At 42.5% G+C, this 19,780-nt stretch overlaps 1 protein-coding gene and 1 pseudogene across 1 annotated transcript; both read left to right on the top strand.

Annotated features, from left to right (window-relative positions):
* The first annotated feature begins 2,930 nt into the window (after positions 1-2,930).
* On the top strand, positions 2,931-8,099 carry LOC139028866 (circumsporozoite protein-like). Its single transcript, XM_070447361.1, has 2 exons — positions 2,931-3,540; positions 8,047-8,099. The coding sequence occupies exons 1-2, from the start codon at positions 2,931-2,933 to the stop codon at positions 8,097-8,099; spliced, it is 663 nt and encodes a 220-aa protein (XP_070303462.1).
* An 8,842-nt stretch (positions 8,100-16,941) lies between these two features.
* Positions 16,942-19,780, top strand: part of LOC111974381 (nuclear factor 7, brain-like) — an 8,287-nt pseudogene continuing 5,448 nt past the window's right edge.

Raw genomic sequence — 19,780 nt, 5'->3', positions numbered from 1 at the left:
GTCAGTCAGGAGCCGCTAGAGCCGTCCGTCAGTCAGGAGCCGCCAGAGCCGCCAGCCAGTCAGGAGCCGCCAGAGCCGCCAGCCAGCAGGAGCCGCCAGAGCCGCCAGCCCAGTCAGGAGCCAGCCAGCAGAGCCGCCAGCCAGTCAGGAGCCGCAGAGCCGCCAGCCAGTCAGGAGCCGCCAGAGGCGCCAGCCAGTCAGAGCCCACCAGAGCCGCCAGCCAGTCAGGAGCCGCCAGAGCCGCCAGCCAGTCAGGAGCCGCCAGAGCCGCCAGCCAGTCAGAGCCGCCAGAGCCGCCAGCCAGTCAGGAGCCGCCAGAGCCGCCCGCCATGTCATGAGCTGCTTCCAGTCATGAGCTGCCCTCCAGTCATGAGCTGCCCTCCAGTCATGAGCTGCCCTCCAGTCATGAGCTGCCTTCCAGTCATGAGCTGCCTTCCAGTCATGAGCTGCCCTCCAGTCATGAGCTGCCACTCAGTCCGGAGCTGCCACTCAGTCCGGAGCTGCCACTCAGTCCGGAGCTACCTCTCTGTCCTAAGCTACCTCTCGGTTCGGAGCTGTCTCCTCAATCTGATGGGGCCCTTTGTGAGGGTTCCTAGGCCAAGGTCGGCGGCGAGGGTCGCCACTCAAAGGACGCTAAGGAGGGGGACAAAGACAATGGTGGAGTGGTGTCCTCGTCCAGCGCCGGAGCCGCCACCGCGGGCAGATGCCCACCCAGACCCTCCCCTAGAGTTTTAGAAAAAAGTWGTAAAGTAGTTTTTTTCAACCGAGTTTTATCAGTTTATTCAACGTTTATTGGGACTTTTGGAGTTTTCCGTTCTTTGCATCAAGAGAAGATGGGCATGTTCGCGCCACATGGCTAGCTAAGGTTGCTAATTCGACAGGAGAAAAGGACATTCTAAAACCAAACAACGATTTATTCTGGACCAAGGACTCCTTGTACAAGATTCTGATGGAAGCTCAGCAAAAGTAAGAACAATTTATGATGTTATTTCGTATTTCTGTGGAAAATGTTATTTCTATTCTCCGCCGTTTTGGCGGGCGCTGTCTCGCAATAACGCAAGCTGTTTGTTATGGTAAAGTTATTTTTTAAAATCTAACAAGGCGGTTGCATTAAGAACCAGTGTTCTTAATGTGTTCACCATCTTTCATTTGCTGTACAACATGTATTTTTTAGTAAAGTTTATGATGAGTTCTTTGGTCAGATTAGGTGAGTGTCCAAAATATCTCCGGACAATTTGGTGAATCGATGCTACATATTCACAATGTATAACCACGGTTTGCAGCTCAAAATATGCACATTTTTGAACAAAACATAAGTGTATTGTATAACCTGATGTTATAAGACTGTCATCTGATGAAGTTGGTCAAGGTTAGTGATTAATTGTATATCTTTTGCTGGTTTTTGCGATCGCTACCTTTTGCTGCTAATAAATGCATTTGTGTGTTTGGCTATTGTGGTAAGCTAATATAATGCTATATTGTGTTTTCGCTGTAAAACACTTAAAAAATCGGAAATATTGGCTGGATTCACAAGATGTTTATCTTTCATTTGCTGTACACCATGTATTTTTCATAAATGTTATGATGAGTATTTAGGTATTTCACGTTGCTCTCTGTAATTATTCTGGCTGCTTTGATATTTTTGATGGTAGCTGCAATGTAAAACTATGATTTATACCTCAAATATGCAAATTTTCGAACAAAACATACAATTATTTTATAACATGTTATAAGACTGTCATCTGATGAAGTTGTTTCTTGGTTAGTGACTAATTATATCTCTATTTGGTCGGTTTTGTGATAGCTACCTATGCGGTAGAAAAATTGTGAAAATATGCGGTTGAGTCTTTTGCTATTGTGGTTAGCTAATAGAAATACATATTGTGTTTTCGCTGTAAAACATTTWAAAAATCGGAAATGATGGCTGGATTCACAAGATGTTTATCTTTCATTTGCTGTATTGGACTTGTGATTTCATGAAAATTATATGATATCCCTGTCGCGTTAGGCTAGGCTATGCTAGTCAGCTTTTTTGATGAGGAGGATCCCGGATCCGGGAGAGAGAAGCGGTAGAGGTTTTTAATGTTGCCTGACAGAACTGTGCGTTTTCGTTTTCTATTTTGTTATTTTGTTTGAGAGTTTTTTGGAATTAAATTCATGAACACTTTCCAAGCTGCACCTTGGTCTACWCTTTCTACCACCAACGAGAGCCGTTACAGCAAATCCCACCAAAAACGGACCAAGCAGCGTGGCCAGGAGGAGTGGACATGGGAGGATATCCTGAATGGAGAAGGACCCTGGACGCGGGTCGGAGAGTATTGCCGTCCAAGGGAGCAGATGGAGGCAGCGAGAGCGGAACGGCGACGATACGAGGAGTTAGGTCAACAACGGAAGCCCGAGAGACAGCTCCCCCCAAAATGTTGGGGGGCGGCACACGGGGGGATTGGCGGAGTCAGGGTTTAGACCTGAGCCAACTCCCCGTGCTTATCGTGGGGACAGTGTGACTGGTCAGGCACCGTGTTATGCAGTGATGCGCAATGTGTCGCCAGTGCGCCTTCACAGCCCAGTGCATCCTGTGCCAGCGCCCCTCACCTGTCGCTCTAAAATGAGCATCCAGCCAGGACGGGTTGTGCCAGCTCTACGCTCCAGACCTCCAGTGCGCCTGCACGGCCCAGTATGTCTTGCGCCAGCTCAAAGCAGGGTATCTCCAGTGCGACTGCACAGCCCAGTGTGTCCTGTGTCAGCGCCCCGCACTTGCCGGGCTAAAGTGAGCATCCAGCCAAGACGGGTTGTGCCAGCTCTATGCTCCAGACCTCCAGTGTGTGTCTCCAGCCTAGTACGTCCTGTTCCCGGCTCCACGTACGAAGCCTCCGGTGATAATCCATGGCACGAAGCCTCCAGTGATGATCCATGGCACAAAGCCTCCAGTGATGATCCATGGCACAGAGCCTTCAGTGATGATCCATGGCACGGAGCCTCCAGTGATGATCCATGGCAGAAGCCTGCCAGTGATGATCCAATGGCATACGAAGCCCTCCAGTGATGATCCATGGCACGAAGCCTCCAGTGACGATCCATGGCACGAAGCCTGCAGTGACGATACAGGGGAAGGAGCCTCCAGCGACGGTCCACAGTCCGGAGCCTCCAACGACGGTCCCCAGTCCGAAGCCCGCGGCGACGGTCCGCAGTCCGGAGCCCGCGGCGACGGTCCCCAGTCCGGCGCCTCTGGCGACGATCCGCAGTCCAGAGCCTCCAGCGGGGGTTCCCAGTCCAGAGCCTCCGGCGACGATCTGCAGTCCAGAGCCTCCAGCAGGGGTTCCCACTCCAGAGCCTCCGGCGACAATCTGCAGTCCAGAGCCTCCAGCGGGGGTTCCCAGTCCAGAGCCTCCGGCGATGATCCACGGTCCGGAGTCTCCGGCGACGATCCACGGTCCGGTTCCACAGAAGCGGAGAGATCAGCGTACGGAGCGGGGGCTACGTCCCGAACCGGAGCCGCCACCGAGGATAGATGCCCACCCGGACCCTCCCCTATTGAGTCAGGTTTTGCGTCCGGAGTCCGCACCTTTGGGAGGGATACTGTCACGCCCTGACCTTAGAGCCTTTTTATTTATCTATTTGGTTAGGTCAGGGTGTGATTTGGGGTGGGTATTCTAGTTTGATATTTCTTTGTTGGCAGGGTATGGTTCCCAATCAGAGGCAGCTGTCTATCGTTGTCTCTGATTGGGGATCATACTTAGGCAGCCCTTTATCCCACCTTCAGTTGTGGGATCTTGTTTTCTGTTTAGTTACTGTTGCCTGACAGAACTGTGCGTTTTCGTTTTCTATTTTGTTATTTTGTTTTAGTGTTTTTTGGAATAAAAATCATGAACACTTTCCACGCTGCGCCTTGGTCTACTCTTTCTACCACCAACGAGAGCCGTTACAATGGGCTTACAAAAAATAAGTTGAAATGTATTCCATTTTGAGTTTGCCTCACAATATTACACTTTATATACATCACAGAAGACTGAAATATTACAAAACCAAATGACATAATTTAAAAAAATTAATTATGACATTTAAAAATAAATAAATAAATAATATTCCACCCATGAGGCCACTAGATGGCGATTTAGTCATTTGACTGCAGGAAAGGGTCTTAAGGCAGAAAAATGTGACGAGGCCTCGTTAGTCAGCTCTGACTCATTGGGGAGTTGCTCCTTTTCTGTCTTTGCTTGTGTCCGAAATGGCACCCTATTCCCTATATAGTGCATTACTTCTGACCAGAGCCCATAGCCCTGGTCAAAAGTAGTGCACTATATAATTAATAAGGTGATATTTTGGATGCATCTTTTCTCTCGTTTCCAAACTAGGGGATTATCACTGTGTCATCAAGGGATCTGGGGGGTCGGCAAAGTCAGTTGGCAGACTCAGCCCACGAGCCAATAACCTTTTAGAGTTTGGCATCATTGTGATTGTTCTAACTTCTAATTAGGAAATGCTTCAGTTTGATATTACAAACATGGTAAAGCCAATTCTGTTTTGCTACCCTTGGACAGATGTGTTTGTACATCATAGAGACAATTCATTAACTATACAGTACATTCACTTTTTCTCATGTCCTTTTTCTCCCCTACTCCCCCTAATTAAATGGGGTGCTTTAAAAACGTAGGGTATGCCTATTACCTATCACATCTAAATAAAGTAAAGATGATTATGTACAGAATGTAACATTTATTTCAGCCATTTGTTAGTACAGTAAAGTGCTTGGCCTTGATGACAGCTTTGCACACTCTTGTCATTCTCTCAACCACCTTCACGAGGTAGTCACCTGGAATGCATTTCAATTAACAGGTGTGCCTTGTTAAAAGTTAATTTGTGGAATTTCTTTCCTTCTTAATGCGTTTGAGCCAATCCGTTGTGTTGTGACAAGGTAGTGGTGGTATACAGAAGAAAGCCCTCTGCTAAAAGACCAAGTCCATATTAAGGCAAGAACAGCTCACATAAGCAAAGAGAAATGGCAATCCACCATTAACTTAAGACATGAAGGTCAGTCAATCCGGAAAATTTCAATATAAATGCAGTCGCAAAAACCATCAAGCACTATGATGAAACTGGCTCTCATGAGGATCGCCACAGGAAAGGAAGACCCCCTGTGCTGCAGAGGATAASTTAATTAGAGTTAACTGCACCTCAGATTGCTGCCCAAATAAATGCTTCACAGAATTCAAGTAACAGACACCTCTCAACATCAACTATTCAGAAGAAACTGCGTAAATCAGGCCTTCATGGTCGAATTGCTGCAAAGAAACCACTACTAAAGGACACCAATAGGAAGAAGAGACTTGCTTGGGCCAAGAAACACAAGCAATGGACATTAGACTGATGGAAATATGTCCTTTGGTCTGATGAGTCCAAATTTGCGATTTTTGGTTCCAACCACCTTGTCTTTGTGAGACGCAGAGTAGATGAACGGATAATCTCCGCATGTGTGGTTGCTACCGTGAAGCATGGAGGAGGTGGTGTGGGGGTACTTTGCTGGTGACAGTGATTTATTTATAATTCAAGACACACTTAACCAGCATGGCTACCACAGCATTCTGCAGCGATACACCATCCCGTCTGGTTTGCGCTTAGTGGGACTATTGTTTGTTTTCCAACAGGACACCAACACACCTCCAGGCTGTGTAAGGGCTATTTGACCAAGAAGGAGAGTGATGGAGTGCTGTATCAGATGACCTAGGGATCAGATGACCTGGCCTTCACAGTCCCCCGACCTTAACTCAATTGACAGGGTTTGGGATGAGTTGGACGGCAGAGTTTAGGAAAAGCAGCCAACAAGTGCTCGGCATATGTCAGAACTCCGTCAAGACTGTTGGAAAAGCATTCCAGGTGAAGTTGATTGAGAGAATGTGAAGAGTGTGCAAAGCTGTCATCAAAGCAAAGGGTGGCTACTTTGAAGAATCTAAAATATAAATATATTTTAATTTGTTTAAAACATTTTTGGTTACTACATGATTCCATGTGTTATTTCATAGTTTTGATGTCTTCACTAGTATTGTACAATGTAGAAAACAGTAAAAATGAAGAAAAATGCTTGAGTTAGTAAGTGTGTCCAAACTTTTGACTGGCACTGTACCTTATTACAAGTTTAACAAATATATACAGTATATATTACGTGCAGTATGTAGTATATACACTACATTGCCAGAATTATGTGCACACCCCTTCAAATTAGTGGATTTGGCTATTTCCGCCAATTGCTGACAGGTGTGTAAAATCGAGTACACAGTCATGCAATCTCCATAGACAAAGATTGGCAGTAGAATGGCCCGTACTGAAGAGCTCAGTGAGCTTCATGAATATGGGTTTCCATCACCAAGCAGCCGCACAAGAGCCTAAGATCACCATGCGCAATGACAAGCGTTACCTGGAGTGGTGTAAAGCTCGCCGCCATTGGACTCAGAGCAGTGGAAATGCGGTCTCTGTAGTGATGAATCATGCTACACCATCTGACAGTCCAACGGACAAATCTGTGTTTGGCGGATGCCAGTAGAACGCCACGTGCCTGAAAGCATAGAGCCAACTTTAAAGTTTTGTGGAGGAGGGATAATGGTTTTTCATGGTTCATGAAAATCTTAACGGTACAGCATACAATGACATTCTAGACGATTCTGTGCTTCCAACTTTGTGGCAACAGTTTTGGGAAGGCCCTTTCRTGTTTCAGCATGAAAATGCTTGCGTGCACAAAAGCGAGGTCCATACAGAAACGGTTTGTCGATTTCGGTGTGGAAGAACTTGACTGGCCTGCACAGAACCCTGACCTCAACCCCATCGAACACCTTTGGGATAAACTGGAATGCCGACTGCGAGCCAGGCCTAATCTTTCAACATCAGTGCCCGACCTCACTAATGCTCATGTGGCTGAGTGGAAGCAAGTCCATGTTCCAACATCTTCCCAGAAGAGTGGAGGCTATTATAGCAGCAAAGTGGGGACCAACTCCATATTAATGCCCATGATTTTGGAATGTGATGTTCCACGTGTCCACATACTTTTGTAGTGTATTTAGTGTTTTAATGCAACCGCCAACCACAGGAAGACTCAGGAGCCCGTTCTCAATGAGTTTAGACAGCCTGCTGCTTCCTTCTGCTGCTCTGCTAATCATCAGAAGGGGGGAGGAGAGGAGGTAGGGGGCCCACGTGGGTAACTGGGGAGCCCTGCCTTGATTGGGTAAATGATAAATAAAAATAAATAAATAAACTGCATAATAAATACATGTGACATGTCAATTGTGTGAGTCAGGAGTTGGGCCCAAGCCCGTAGGGGGCCCAAGTATGCCTACAGCTGGGAAGGCCGCAGTTTGGGCAGCATGCACGCCAAATATACAGCTTGTTGCATTATGGCCATAGACATATAATCCATAGAAGGGTTTTGTAACCTTGGCAATATGACAGTTAAACTCATGGGTAAATTAACAATGTATGTCAATCCTTCTGACTTGAATGGGAACTGCCATCTATGGATTATATTTCTATGGTTGGTTGCGGATGTCTGTTTGCCTTTCGCAGATTTCAAAATACAATCGGCGGAAAAACGTAGTTTGGAAAGCAAATGCCTACTGCTGAAAAGAGAAGCCTAATCTGTCTGTAGAACCAATAGAAACAACAGCGGCAATGTTTATCAAAGTAGCTCATTCTGAGATACACTATTGCCACAATTAGTGCATCGGCCATCAACGTGAGTAGCCTATGGCTACATCTTCATCATTAGGTGAGTCAGTGTGCCACTGAAAATTATACTGAACAAAAATATAAACGCAACATGTAACAATTTCAAAGATTTTACTGTGCTACAGTTCATAGAAGGAAATCAGTCAATTTAAATAAATWAATTAGGATTTCACATGACTGGCCATGGTTGGCCTGGGAGGGCATAGGCCCACGCACTGGGGAGTCAGACCCACCCACTGAGGTGTCAGACCCAGCCAATCAGAATTAGTTTTTACCCACAAAAAGGCTTTATTACAGACAGAAATACTCATCAGAATCCCCTCTCCCCCTCTTCAGATGATCCCCCAGCTAAAGAAGCAGGATGTGGAGGTCCTAGGCTGGCATGGTGACACGAGGTCTGCGGTTGTGAGGCCGGTTGGATGTACTGCCAAATTCTCTAAAACTACGTTAGAGGCGGCTTATGGTAGAGAAATTAACATAACATTCTCTGGCAACAGCTCTTTTGGACATTCCTGCAGTCAGCACGCCAATTGAATACTCCCTCCAAAACTTGAGACGTCTGTGGCATTGTGTGTGACAAAACTGCACATTTTAGAGTGGCCATTTATTATGGGGCACCTGTGTATGGGTACTAGGGGGTAACTAGACCCCACTAAAGCAACGTTTGGAGAAACAAATGTGGATGAAGGTCATGCTTAGGCGAATAAACTATAAAGGGAAATAAATGGATAGTTTACTTTTTTTGTAGTTATTTCATGAAAGTACATGGGTAACTGCCCCCCCCCCCCCACGGGTTATCTGGCCCGCGGAGGTGTCATTTACCCCGGTAGAAGATTATGGCATGTTTTAAAATCAATTGTATCATTTTATTTAGAAATTCTTTAGTGAGTAATATTTAAAGTCTTATTTTCATTATTTTAATGAAATATGGGGGTGGGGGTGTGATGCACATATAACCATTAAAATTACATTCAGGACTTAAAGGTTTTCAATCGTTTTTAATAAATAAATAAAAATATTGGAATATAATACAGGAATGGAATATAACATTAAATAACATTGGAATATAACATTTAATAGCAATAGCAAAAGGCTATAAAGTATAAAGTACTATAAGGTAACAGGGGTCAGTTACCCCTTAATGGGGGGGGGGTTAGTTTCCCCCAACACACTCATCCAACATATTACTACTTTACTCAAAAAGTATCTACATTTTTCGCACTAAACAAGTGGATTATTTATCTTAAGGCTTTCCTACTTGTGCATATATATATAAAAAGCAGTCATAGATCTAACTTCATTGCGATATATCTACAACTTTTTCCAAATTTCAAGATCAACTTACCACAAAATCTTTTTGCTGAAATATCTCCAAGTTGTGATGACACAGAGCATTTTTTGTTGTTGAGCAAGAGCAGTGGCAGCCAGGGAAAGTGTTGGGAAAATAATTGTGACATCTTGTGGTCTTAATGTGAATTATGGGGGTGGGGGTACAGTTACCCCAGGGGGCTAGTTACCCCCTAGTACCCTAAATGATCATGCCGTTTAATCAGCTTCTTGATATGCCACACCTGTTAGGTGGATGGATTATCTTGGCAAAGGAGAAATGCTCACAGACTTGTGCACAACATTTGAGCGAGATAAAACAAAAGTCCCCAGGGCCTGTGATTTCTTAATCCTGCCCTGTTTGTGTGCACTACATCACATGCACTGCTTTTTATCCACAACTCCTTTTGGTGGAAACACACCCACTGATGGGAAAATGCGCATAATTTATTCATGCTGATTTTAGAATATTCTCTTGAAAATATGTCACCAATTGGATGGAAAATCTGGATGTGAAAGAAACGCACACCTGTTTAGGCGAGGTGCTGGCTAGCGGAGCAGAACACTTGAAAAAGAAAAGGAGATCCTCACACTCTAGGAGCTCAGACGCAATAATTTCATAACCAACGTTTCGACAGACAAGCTGTCTTCATCAGGGTATAATGACAATACTTCGGGTGACTAATTTAAATTGTTTGAAAGGACACACAGGTGTCCGTAATCATGGCTGGGTGTGGCTTGATTTCATTGGTTGATTTACAGATATAAATAGAACATATAAAAAAGCATGATCATAGAAACCTAGCTAGTGATGAAGAATGTGTTCATAATAATAAGCTAGGTTGAGGTTCAACTAACTAACTAACTATACTGAACAAAAATATAAATGCAACAGGCAACAATTTCAAAGATTTTACTGAGTTAGTTCATATAAGYAAATCAGTCAATTGAAATAAATAAATTAGGCCGTAATCTATGGATTTCACAACTGAAAATATATACAGGCATCTGTTGGTCACAGCTACCTTAAAAAAAGGTAGGGGTGTGGACCAGGAAACCAGTCAGTCTCTGGTGTGACCATGATTTGCCTCATGCAGCACGACACATCTCCTTCGCATAGAGCTACTGATTGTGGCCTGTGGAATGTTGTCCCACTCCTCTTCAATGGCTGTGCAAAGTTCCTGGATATTGGAAGGAACTGGAACATGCTGTCGTACATGTCAATCCAGAGCATCCAAAACTTGCTGAATGGGTGACATGTCTGGTGATTATGCAGGCCATGGAAGAACTGGGACATTTTCAGCTTCCAGGAATTGTGTACAGATCCTTGCAACATGGGGCCGTGCATTATCATGCTGAAACATGAGGTGATGGCAACAGATGAATGGCACAACAATGGACCTCAGGATCTCATCACGGTATCTCTGTGCATTCAAATTGCCATCAATAAAATGCAATTGTCCGTAGCTTATGCCTGCTATTACCATAACCCCACCGCCACATTGGGGCACTCTGTTCACAAGGTTGACATCATCAAACCTCTCATCCGCACGATGCCATACACATTGTCTGCAGTTGTGAGGCTGGTTGGACGTACTGCCAAATTCTCTAAAAGGACGTTGGAGGCGGCTTATGGTAGAGAAATTAACATCCAATTGCACACTCCCTCAACATGAGACATCTGTGGCATTGTGTTGTGTGAGAAAACTGTAATTTTTTWAAAAGTAGACTTTTATTGTCCCCAGCACAAGGTGCAGCTGTGTAATAACCATGCTGTTTAATCAGCTTCTTGATATGCCACACTTGTCAGAAGAATGAATTGTCATGCAAGTGACTGACTGAACGAATCCTCACTATCAGTAGCTGCAATTTGACAGTACACCCAGAACTTTGTTTTGAGAACAAAATATATCTCAGTTTCAAGGTCTCAGCTTAGAGAAGAAGCCTCGTGAGGTGTTGGTCTATCACATGTTATGAACCAGTATTGGTAGGTCACATGAATGAAACAAAATGGTAATGATGAATTAATTATGCTAAATCATGCAAATATAAACTGTCTGTTTATACCCGTATATAAGACAACTGCTGAGACTTCCCAGGAAGAGCTCCTGATTGGCATGCGTACTATGGTAATTGAGTTGGTTGGAACCTCTCCAGTGCACTGACAAATAAACAATGATTCATTTAACATTGACTTCGAGTGTCCCTGTGTAAGAATTTCCAATTTTTGGCATCACGAACAGCATGATTGATTCAGCCTGCAGAGCTTTCCAGTGGGGGTCTGCGAGGAAAACCGGTGGAGCATTTTATGAAGCGTGAGGGGAAATCCCATCTGACCAAAAGAGGACCCGCCCAGACCAGACCCTTACTGTGAGCTGCCCAGGAGGAGACACATCATCCGCAAACAATTGAGGGACGGCAACTGATTTCAGTAAGTCAATTTAAATAAATCTGTATAAAAAAAAAATACATAAAACCAATAAAATTGAACATAAAGATGTAGAAGGAGGGTTCCGCTAGCCTACAAAATAACACAAGGTGTTTTTGAATACGGGAAGTTATGTACATGTACGGGAAGCGGCAAGACTAAAGAGCCTATAGAAACCATAGCGTTTATGACTTTATAAACTATTGATTCTATGATGCTGAGGGACTATAGATGCTGTAGGGAAAATAGGTTGCTATAACTATAGGGACCATGGATGCTATTGGGACCATGGATGCTATTGGGACTATGGATGCTTTGGGACTACAAATGTTCAGGGATCATGGATACTGTAAAGACTATTGCGACTGTAGAGACTATAGAGGAACCATTGAAATACATATGACGTGGAAGAAGGCTAGAGTTAGTCTTAGAGAGAAGACTAGAGCGAGGGCAAGTAATGGTACCATGCCCCGCTGACAGCTGTCTGTAGGTATTTATAAGAGAAATGTCTACATGGTCTGCAGCCACTGGTAGAGAACAGCATAAGGTGCACACTGTGCTATTTTATATGTATAGTGAAGATACATATGGTGCATAGGAAGTAATGACAGAGAATTGTTGAAGATGCACATGTGGTAATAAGGGAGATTACCGAGTGTGTTTGGGAATAATACTAATTGAATGTGGATGTGAAAGTTGTGTATGGTTGTGTGAGTGTGGAAAGGACGTGTTAAGCTGATTGAAATTTGGAAAATAAGCTGATTGATTGACATTTGGGTGATACGCTCATTGGAATTTGGATAATAAAATGATTGATTGAAATTTGAATGTTAAGAGATTGAAATGTGGATATTAAGCTGACTGTACAGAGTGAATGAGAGCTATCAGGGGACGAGCTCCAGTGTGAAAGAGGATTACTGAGGGGTTGAAAGAATGGATACCCCAACCAGTTCTGTGTGAGCTGAGTTTTTAGATCTATAGGTAGTGAGCACTAACAGGAGAAGCCATTGAAAGATATTTGTACCTCTCGGGCTGCTGCGCTGTGATTGTTACTGTAGTGTGGAGGTGAAAACCTAAAGATTTATACATTTATAAATGTATACAAATGCATAATTGGTTACTAGAGATAAAGTAACAGAATATTTGTATAATGGGTTATTACGATGATGATCTGATGAAGTAYGAATAGAAGAAAAAAATAATAATATACAACTTGCACACCCACATGCAGATGTTCGTAAGTGGTGTAAAAGGTATTCTGTTCAGAGTGGTCCCTTTATGGATCATTTGATGAAGATGAGGTTAAAGCATTGAACAGGACTTGATTTACCACTAACCAATAAAACTACACATGCGTATGTGATATCCTCCACCCTGGTAAGACATTTCTAAATAAGCCCATACCCTGTTAACTTCTTGACGCTAGGAGGCCGAATTTGTATGTTTGGAAAAATAACGTTCCCAATGTAAACGGCCTATTTCTCAGGCCCAGATGCTAGAATATGCATATAATTGACAGATTAGGATAGAAAACACTCTAAAGTTTCCAAAATTGTCAAAATATTGTCTGTGAGTATAACAGAACTGATTTTGCAGGCGAAAACCTGAGGAAATCCAACCCGGAAGTGCCTCTTATTTTGAAAAATCCCTGTTCATTTGCCTGCCTATCCTCCATTTAAAGGGATATCAACCAGATTCCCACAGGCTGTGAACAGTCTTTAGACATAGTTTCAAGCTTTTATTCTGAAAAATTMGCGAGATTTATCAAATCGCGTCAGTGTCCTTGATTAGTTCTTGCGCACGAAAGTGGTAGCTCGACATTTTATTTCTGTTTTGTATTGAATACTTTACCCTCCGGTTGAAATATTATCGATTATTTATGTTAAAAACAACCTGAGGATTGATTATAAAAACGTTTGACATGTTTCTACGAACTTTACGGATACTATTTGGAATTTTTGTCTGCCCTTCATGACCGGCACGAGCCTGTGGATTACTGAACAAAACGCGCAAACCAAATGGAGGTTTTTGGATATAAAAATCATCTTTATCGAACAAAAGGAACATTTATTGTGTAACTGGGAGTCTCGTGAGTGCAAACATCCGAAGATCATCAAAGGTAAGCGATTAATTTGATTGCTTTTCTGACTTTCGTGACCAATCTACATTGCTGCTAGCTGTTCGTAATGTTTTGTCTAGTGATCGATAAACTCACACAAACGCTTGGATTGCTTTCGCTGTAAAGCATATTTTCAAAATCTGACACGACAGGTGGATTAACAACAAGCTAAGCTGTGTTTTGCTATATTGCACTTGTGATTTCATGAATATAAATATTTTTAGCAATTTTTTTTGAATTTGGCGCTCTGCAATTCAGCGGTTGTTGATGACAATTATCCCGCTAAAGGGATCCGTGCGCCAAGAATTAAATAGAACCAATGATTTTCTGTATTCACCAACTCAACCATTTAAAGTGTTAAGTAGAGACTTATTATGGACGGAGCATGACATCTACTGGGGACTGATACAGTGCCAACCCAGTTAATACATATTGATCCCTCAAAAGCATTACATATGAATCTTAAAATAATAGACATTTAACAAATATTGAAGCAGAAAGTGAATATCCGACAGAGACTGGAAATAAAAATATAGAGTAACTTTTTGAAGGTATACTAAAATGAAAACAATGCCTTCCAATATGGAGAAAGTTATCATGTTTGTTTTGTTTTAAACTTTGCAATAGGGGGAAAAGCAGAACATTGTTTGAGTGTGATCCGTGTGTATTAGGAGTAGTGATTGAGAGTTATTTTTTTTCTACTGGAAAGAGGCGAATGGTTTTAGTTGAAGTAAACAGATTATGGACACTATTGAAAGTAACAAAGTGAATGGTAATTGGCTTTCAGATAGCAATCCAATAAGGCAATATCTTAGTAATTTGAAGGAGTAAGACAGATGGATTGAGCATTGGCACTGATATTAAATTAGATGCTGCTCACTCTTCGAGGCCTGGTCCACTGCTCTCGTGGTTAAGTCATCTGTTGTTTGGGTTAGAGATAACCTTCCTGTGGAACAATAGATAGCCGCCAGTACACACTGAACTCAAACAGGCTGTGACCAACACAGTGGGGAAATTAGGGACCGTTTGTACAGAATTACATGTCAATGCAACAGGTCAAAAAGATTACGATTACAAGAAAGTTGTTTACCATAGAAGGTGTCCAATTCAGCTTTATGGGACACTCTATCGTCTGATGTGTCTGAAGTATAAATGTGTCTGAAGTATAATTCTGTATACGCACGGGTTTATTGAGACTTCCTGCCCAAGATGCAGTAAACTCGATTAATGATTAAGAATTTTTAGGACTGATTCAAATGTAGCATAGTGAAAATTAAGTACATGTTTATTTTCTTTCTTCCAGGGCTGATGGAATGTCTGCTACCAAGTTTTTTTTTTAATGTTTATCAATTATTCTGTATCTCTCCCTTTGAAAGGCTTCCTGAGGCAGGTGGCTTAGGAGAGCAGTTAAAAGTGCCTGGATATCAGCAGTTAAGGAAACTCCCAAATTAAGCAAGGCCTTGCCATTCTGTTTGTGTTTACCCTACGATTTTTGCTACACACACATTAGCACCCACACACAACCCACCTATTAATTAATATTTGTTAGTGGTTAATATTCTATTTTATTTAGAAGTGTGGGGTCTTTTATTTGGTTTTAGTGGGTTCTTCACAGGTTAGAAATGATGCTGTACACAAATGAAAGTTTCTATTGTCAGAGTTTTGGTTGCACACATGTAAATTCTCTTGATTAGAAGAAATGTACTGAAAAACCCAATGTAAACCTGATACACAAAATGTTTGAAATATCTTTAAATAATGTCTGGGGTACAGGAAAACAAACACTCACTTAATAGGGCTGACTGACCTCTGGCTTCTGTTCTGACTTCCTGGTGAGGCCTGATCACCCTCACTAGAAAGACAGCAGACATTGTTTTTATTGGCTATGCAAAAACAAAAAATTAGGAAGAAGTTTATAATTTATCAATAATCCTATGTGTAATTCGGACCACAAGAAGGACAGAGAGAGAGCTGTCTTTAGTCTATTTGACCATTACCTTATGGGATACAATTATTTCCTTATGGAATTATCAAGAGAGAATTAAATTTTTTATTCTGATTAGTTTATTTTTTATTTAACAGGCAGTGTTGTTGTTATTTTCGAACGTATGAATCACAATGTGAGTCATGTGTCCAAAGGGGGAATTACTGGTCCCCTGGGGCCCTTTGGTAAATATGCAAATTGTTTTATTCACATGCCTGCCTGTAAAAGGAAAAAAGAGATGTTTGGTTGACAGTGGTTGACAGTTACTCCAAATTATTTGAAGTTTTCCCCACCTCCAGTGATATGTGTATTGCTGTTGTTGTTTTGTTTTCTTTGTTTTTATCTTGCTTTAATAACAAATCTCACCAGATTGGGTCTGCTGAATGGTTGGGATTTCTTCCTAAGGATTAGCACTCTGACTCCCTGGCATGTAACTCTGCAGTGAGATCGCCAAGATGATAGGGGAGTATAAGCCGATGAAATTTTTAAAAAATACGTTTTTTTTTTTTTTCAACAGTGTGTTGTTATTCTCTAAGACATTTGTCTTAGAAGTCTGGATTTCTTGAAATAGAAAATGCCCTAAACTAAACTGTTGTTCTGGTCTGTCCTCTCTCTAGGTTATGGCGAAGGTGACCACAGATGGTGTCTAGATGCATGGAAGATAATTCGGCAGAGAACAGTGTGAACTTCAACACCCCCTCTAACTGGCTGACAATTGTGAAAATGGTGTTCAGTATGGTCCTTAACCAATTCTACCGTGAGACCTGAGTCAAAGCCAGCATACAGAAGCTATCAACTGCCTTTTGAGTATCTGGAGCATCAGCATTTCTGGGTTCGATTACAGGCTCAAAATGGCCACTCTTTCTAGAATGCCAGCATCCCGGAGTCACCTCTTCACTGTTGACGTTGAGACTGGTGTTTTGCAGGTACTATTTAATGAAGCTGCCAGTTGAGGACTTGTGAGGTGTCTGACCACGGACACATACTTATTTTCTTACTTTATTTTGGTCATATTTATTTTCTTTCACCTTTATTTAACCAGGTAGGCCAGTTGAGAACAAGTTAGAAATTTACAACTGCGACCTGGCCAAGATAAAGCAAAGCAGTGCGACAACAACAACGTAGAGTTACACATGGGATAAACAAATGTACAGTCAATAACACAATAGAAGAATATATGTACAGTGTGTGCAAATGTAGTAAGATTAGGGAGGTAAGGCAATAAATAGGCCATAGTGGCGAAATAATTACAATTTAGCATTAAAACTACAATTTAGCTTTAAGCATATGAAGTGAAGTGGTTGTTCTGGTGTCAATTGTTTGTTTTTTTGCTAATCAAAGGACACTAGGATACCAGCAGCACTGTTCAAGAAAATGGCTGAGAAAGCTCTCCTGTATACTTACCTGTGCTGTCATCTGTTCAGAGACTTTCAGAGAACCTGTTTCTCTGGACTGCCACCACAGCTTCAGTTCCAGCTGCCTGGACAAATACTGGGATCACACCAAAAACAAGAATTGTCTAGTCTGTAAGAGGAATTCTTCTAAGGATGCTGCAATTCATTTTTCATTAAAGGAGCTGGCTGACAAATATGCAGGGATATAGAAAGCAGGAGGGTCCAGGGAAGGGAGGGATGATAGTTATCCAAAGGATGACAGAGAGATCATTTGTAGTAAACATACAGATGAACCAAAGTGGTTATGTAAGGTGAAGCACAGAGCTGTGGGTCACAAATGTGAATCTCCTGATGACCATGGACACACATTCATACGTTTACAGCAGGCAGTGCAAGACCCGAAGGAAAAACTAACATCTGTTTAAGTCACTGCAGGACAAGCAGACCAAATGTGAAGACTTAGAGGAGACATGCAATGCTCCAGGAAGCAGCTGGGAGCGACAGAGACGCAGATCAGGAGGGAGCTTGAGAAGCTTCACCAGTTCCTGAGAGAGGAAGAGGAGGCCAGACTGACTGCACGGAGGGGGAAAGAGAAGGAGAAGGGTAAGATGATCGCCAGAGAGAAAGAACATTCAGGACCAGATCACCTCTCTTACAGAAATCATCCCTGCTCTGAAACAAAACCTGTGGAAACAGGATCTGTCATTTCTCAAGAGCTACAAACACACCCAGACAAGCTCCAGAGCCCAGACAGCTGGTCTCAGGAGCACTGGTAGATTTTTAGTTTTTTTTGTTTTAAATAAACATACAGTCAATAATACAGTGAAAAATAAGTCTATATACAATGTGAGCAAGTGAGGTGAGATAAGGGAGGTGAAGGCAAACAAAATATGGATAACAAATGTACAGTCAATAACACAATAGAAGATATGTACAGTGTGTGCAAATGTAGTAAGATTAGGAGGTAAGGCAATAAATAGGCCATAGTGGCGAAATAATTACAATTTAGCATTAAAACTACAATTTAGCTTTAAGCATATGAAGTGAAGTGGTTGTTCTGGTGTCAATTGTTTGTTTTTTTGCTAATCAAAGGACACTAGGATACCAGCAGCATGTTCAAGAAAATGGCTGAGAAAGCTCTCCTGTATACTTACCTGTGCTGTCATCTGTTCAGCATTTCAGAGAACGTCTTTCTCTGGACTGCCACCAGCTTCAGTTCCAGCTGCCTGGAAAATACTGGGATCACACCAAAAACAAGAATTTGTCTAGTCTGTAAGAGGAATTCTTCTAAGGAGTCTGCAATTCATTTTTCATTAAGGAGCTGGTCTGCATATTGCAGGGTAGAACAGGAGGGTCAGGGAAGGGAGGGATATAGTTATCCAAAGGATGACAGAGAGATCATTTGTAGTAAACATTACAGATGAACCAAAGTGGTTTATGTAAGTGAAGCACAGAGCTGTGGGTCACAAATTGTGAATCTCCTGATGACCATGGACACACATTCATACGTTTACAGCAGGCAGTGCAAGACCCGAGAAAAAACTAAACATCTGTTTAAGTCACTGCAGGACAAGCAGACCAAATGTGAAGACTTAGAGGAGACATGCAATCTCCAGGAAGCAGCTGGGAGCGACAGAGACGCAGATCAGGAGGGAGCTTGAGAAGCTTCACCAGTTCCTGAGAGAGGAAGAGGAGGCCAGACTGACTGCACGGAGGGGGAAAGAGAAGGAGAAGGGTAAGATGATCGCCAGAGAGAAAGAACATTCAGGACAGATCACCTCTCTTACAGAAATCATCCCTGCTCTGAAACAAAACCTGTGAAACAGGATCTGTCATTTCTCAAGAGCTACAAACACACCCAGACAAGCCTCCAGAGCCCAGACAGCTGGTCTCAGGAGCACTGGTAGATTTTTAGTTTTTTTTGTGTTTAATATAAATCAATACAATACCAGTCGAATACAATACAAAGTGAAAAAGCAAGTCTATTAATATACCAATGATGAGAACAAATAAATATAAAGATATAAGGAAGGAGAAGGAAAACAAAATAGAGGGAGTGAGTAAGAAAAGTAGGCAACAAAATAAAGAGTAAAAAAATAGCACAGGGCGAAGTAATACAAATAGAATAAAGGAAATAAAAAAACACTGGAATGGTTGGTTTGCAGTGGAAGAAAGTGCAAAGTAGAGATAGAAATAATGGGGCAAAGGAGCAAAATAAATAATGAATACAGTAGGTAAAGAGGTAGTTGTTTGGGCTAAATTATAGATGGGCTATGTACAGTGCAGTAATCTATGAGCTGCTCTGACAGCTGGTGCTTAAAGCTAGTGAGGGAGATAAGTGTTTCCAGTTTCAGAGATTTTTGTAGTTCGTTCCAGTCATTGGCAGCAGAGAACTGGAAGGAGAGCGGCCAAAGGAAGAATTGGTTTTGGGGTGACCAGAGAGATATACCTGCTGGAGCGCGTGCTACAGGTAGTCGCTAGGTGACAGCGAGCTGAGATAAGGGGGGACTTTACCTAGCAGGGTCTTGTAGATGACTGGACCGAGTGGGTTTGGCGACGAGTATGAAGCGAGGCCAGCCAACGAGAGTGTACAGGTCGCATGGTGGGTAGTGTATGGGGCTTTGGTGACAAAACGGATGGCACTGTGATAGACTGCATCCAATTATTGAGTGGGTTTTGGAGGCTATTTTGTAAATGACATCACCGAAGTCGAGGATTGGTAGGATGGTCAGTTTTTACAAGGGTATGTTTGGCAGCATGAGTGAAGGATGCTTTGTTGCGGAATAGGAAGCCAATTCTAGATTTAACTGTTGGAGGTG

Source organism: Salvelinus sp. IW2-2015, linkage group LG15 (genome assembly GCF_002910315.2).
Source record: "Salvelinus sp. IW2-2015 linkage group LG15, ASM291031v2, whole genome shotgun sequence".
NCBI classification, from domain to species: Eukaryota; Metazoa; Chordata; class Actinopteri; order Salmoniformes; family Salmonidae; genus Salvelinus; species Salvelinus sp. IW2-2015.
This window is presented reverse-complemented; position numbering and strand designations above follow the sequence as displayed.

What these genes read in the sequence shown, in the direction of transcription:
- LOC139028866 (XM_070447361.1), top strand. Translation starts at nt 2,931, where the DNA reads ATGATCCATGGCACAGAGCCTTCAGTGATGATCCATGGCACGGAGCCT. An exon ending in ACCCTCCCCTATTGAGTCAG is followed by an intron (nt 3,541 to 8,046) that starts GTTTTGCGTCCG and finishes CCCCCTCTTCAG; the next exon opens with ATGATCCCCCAGCTAAAGAA.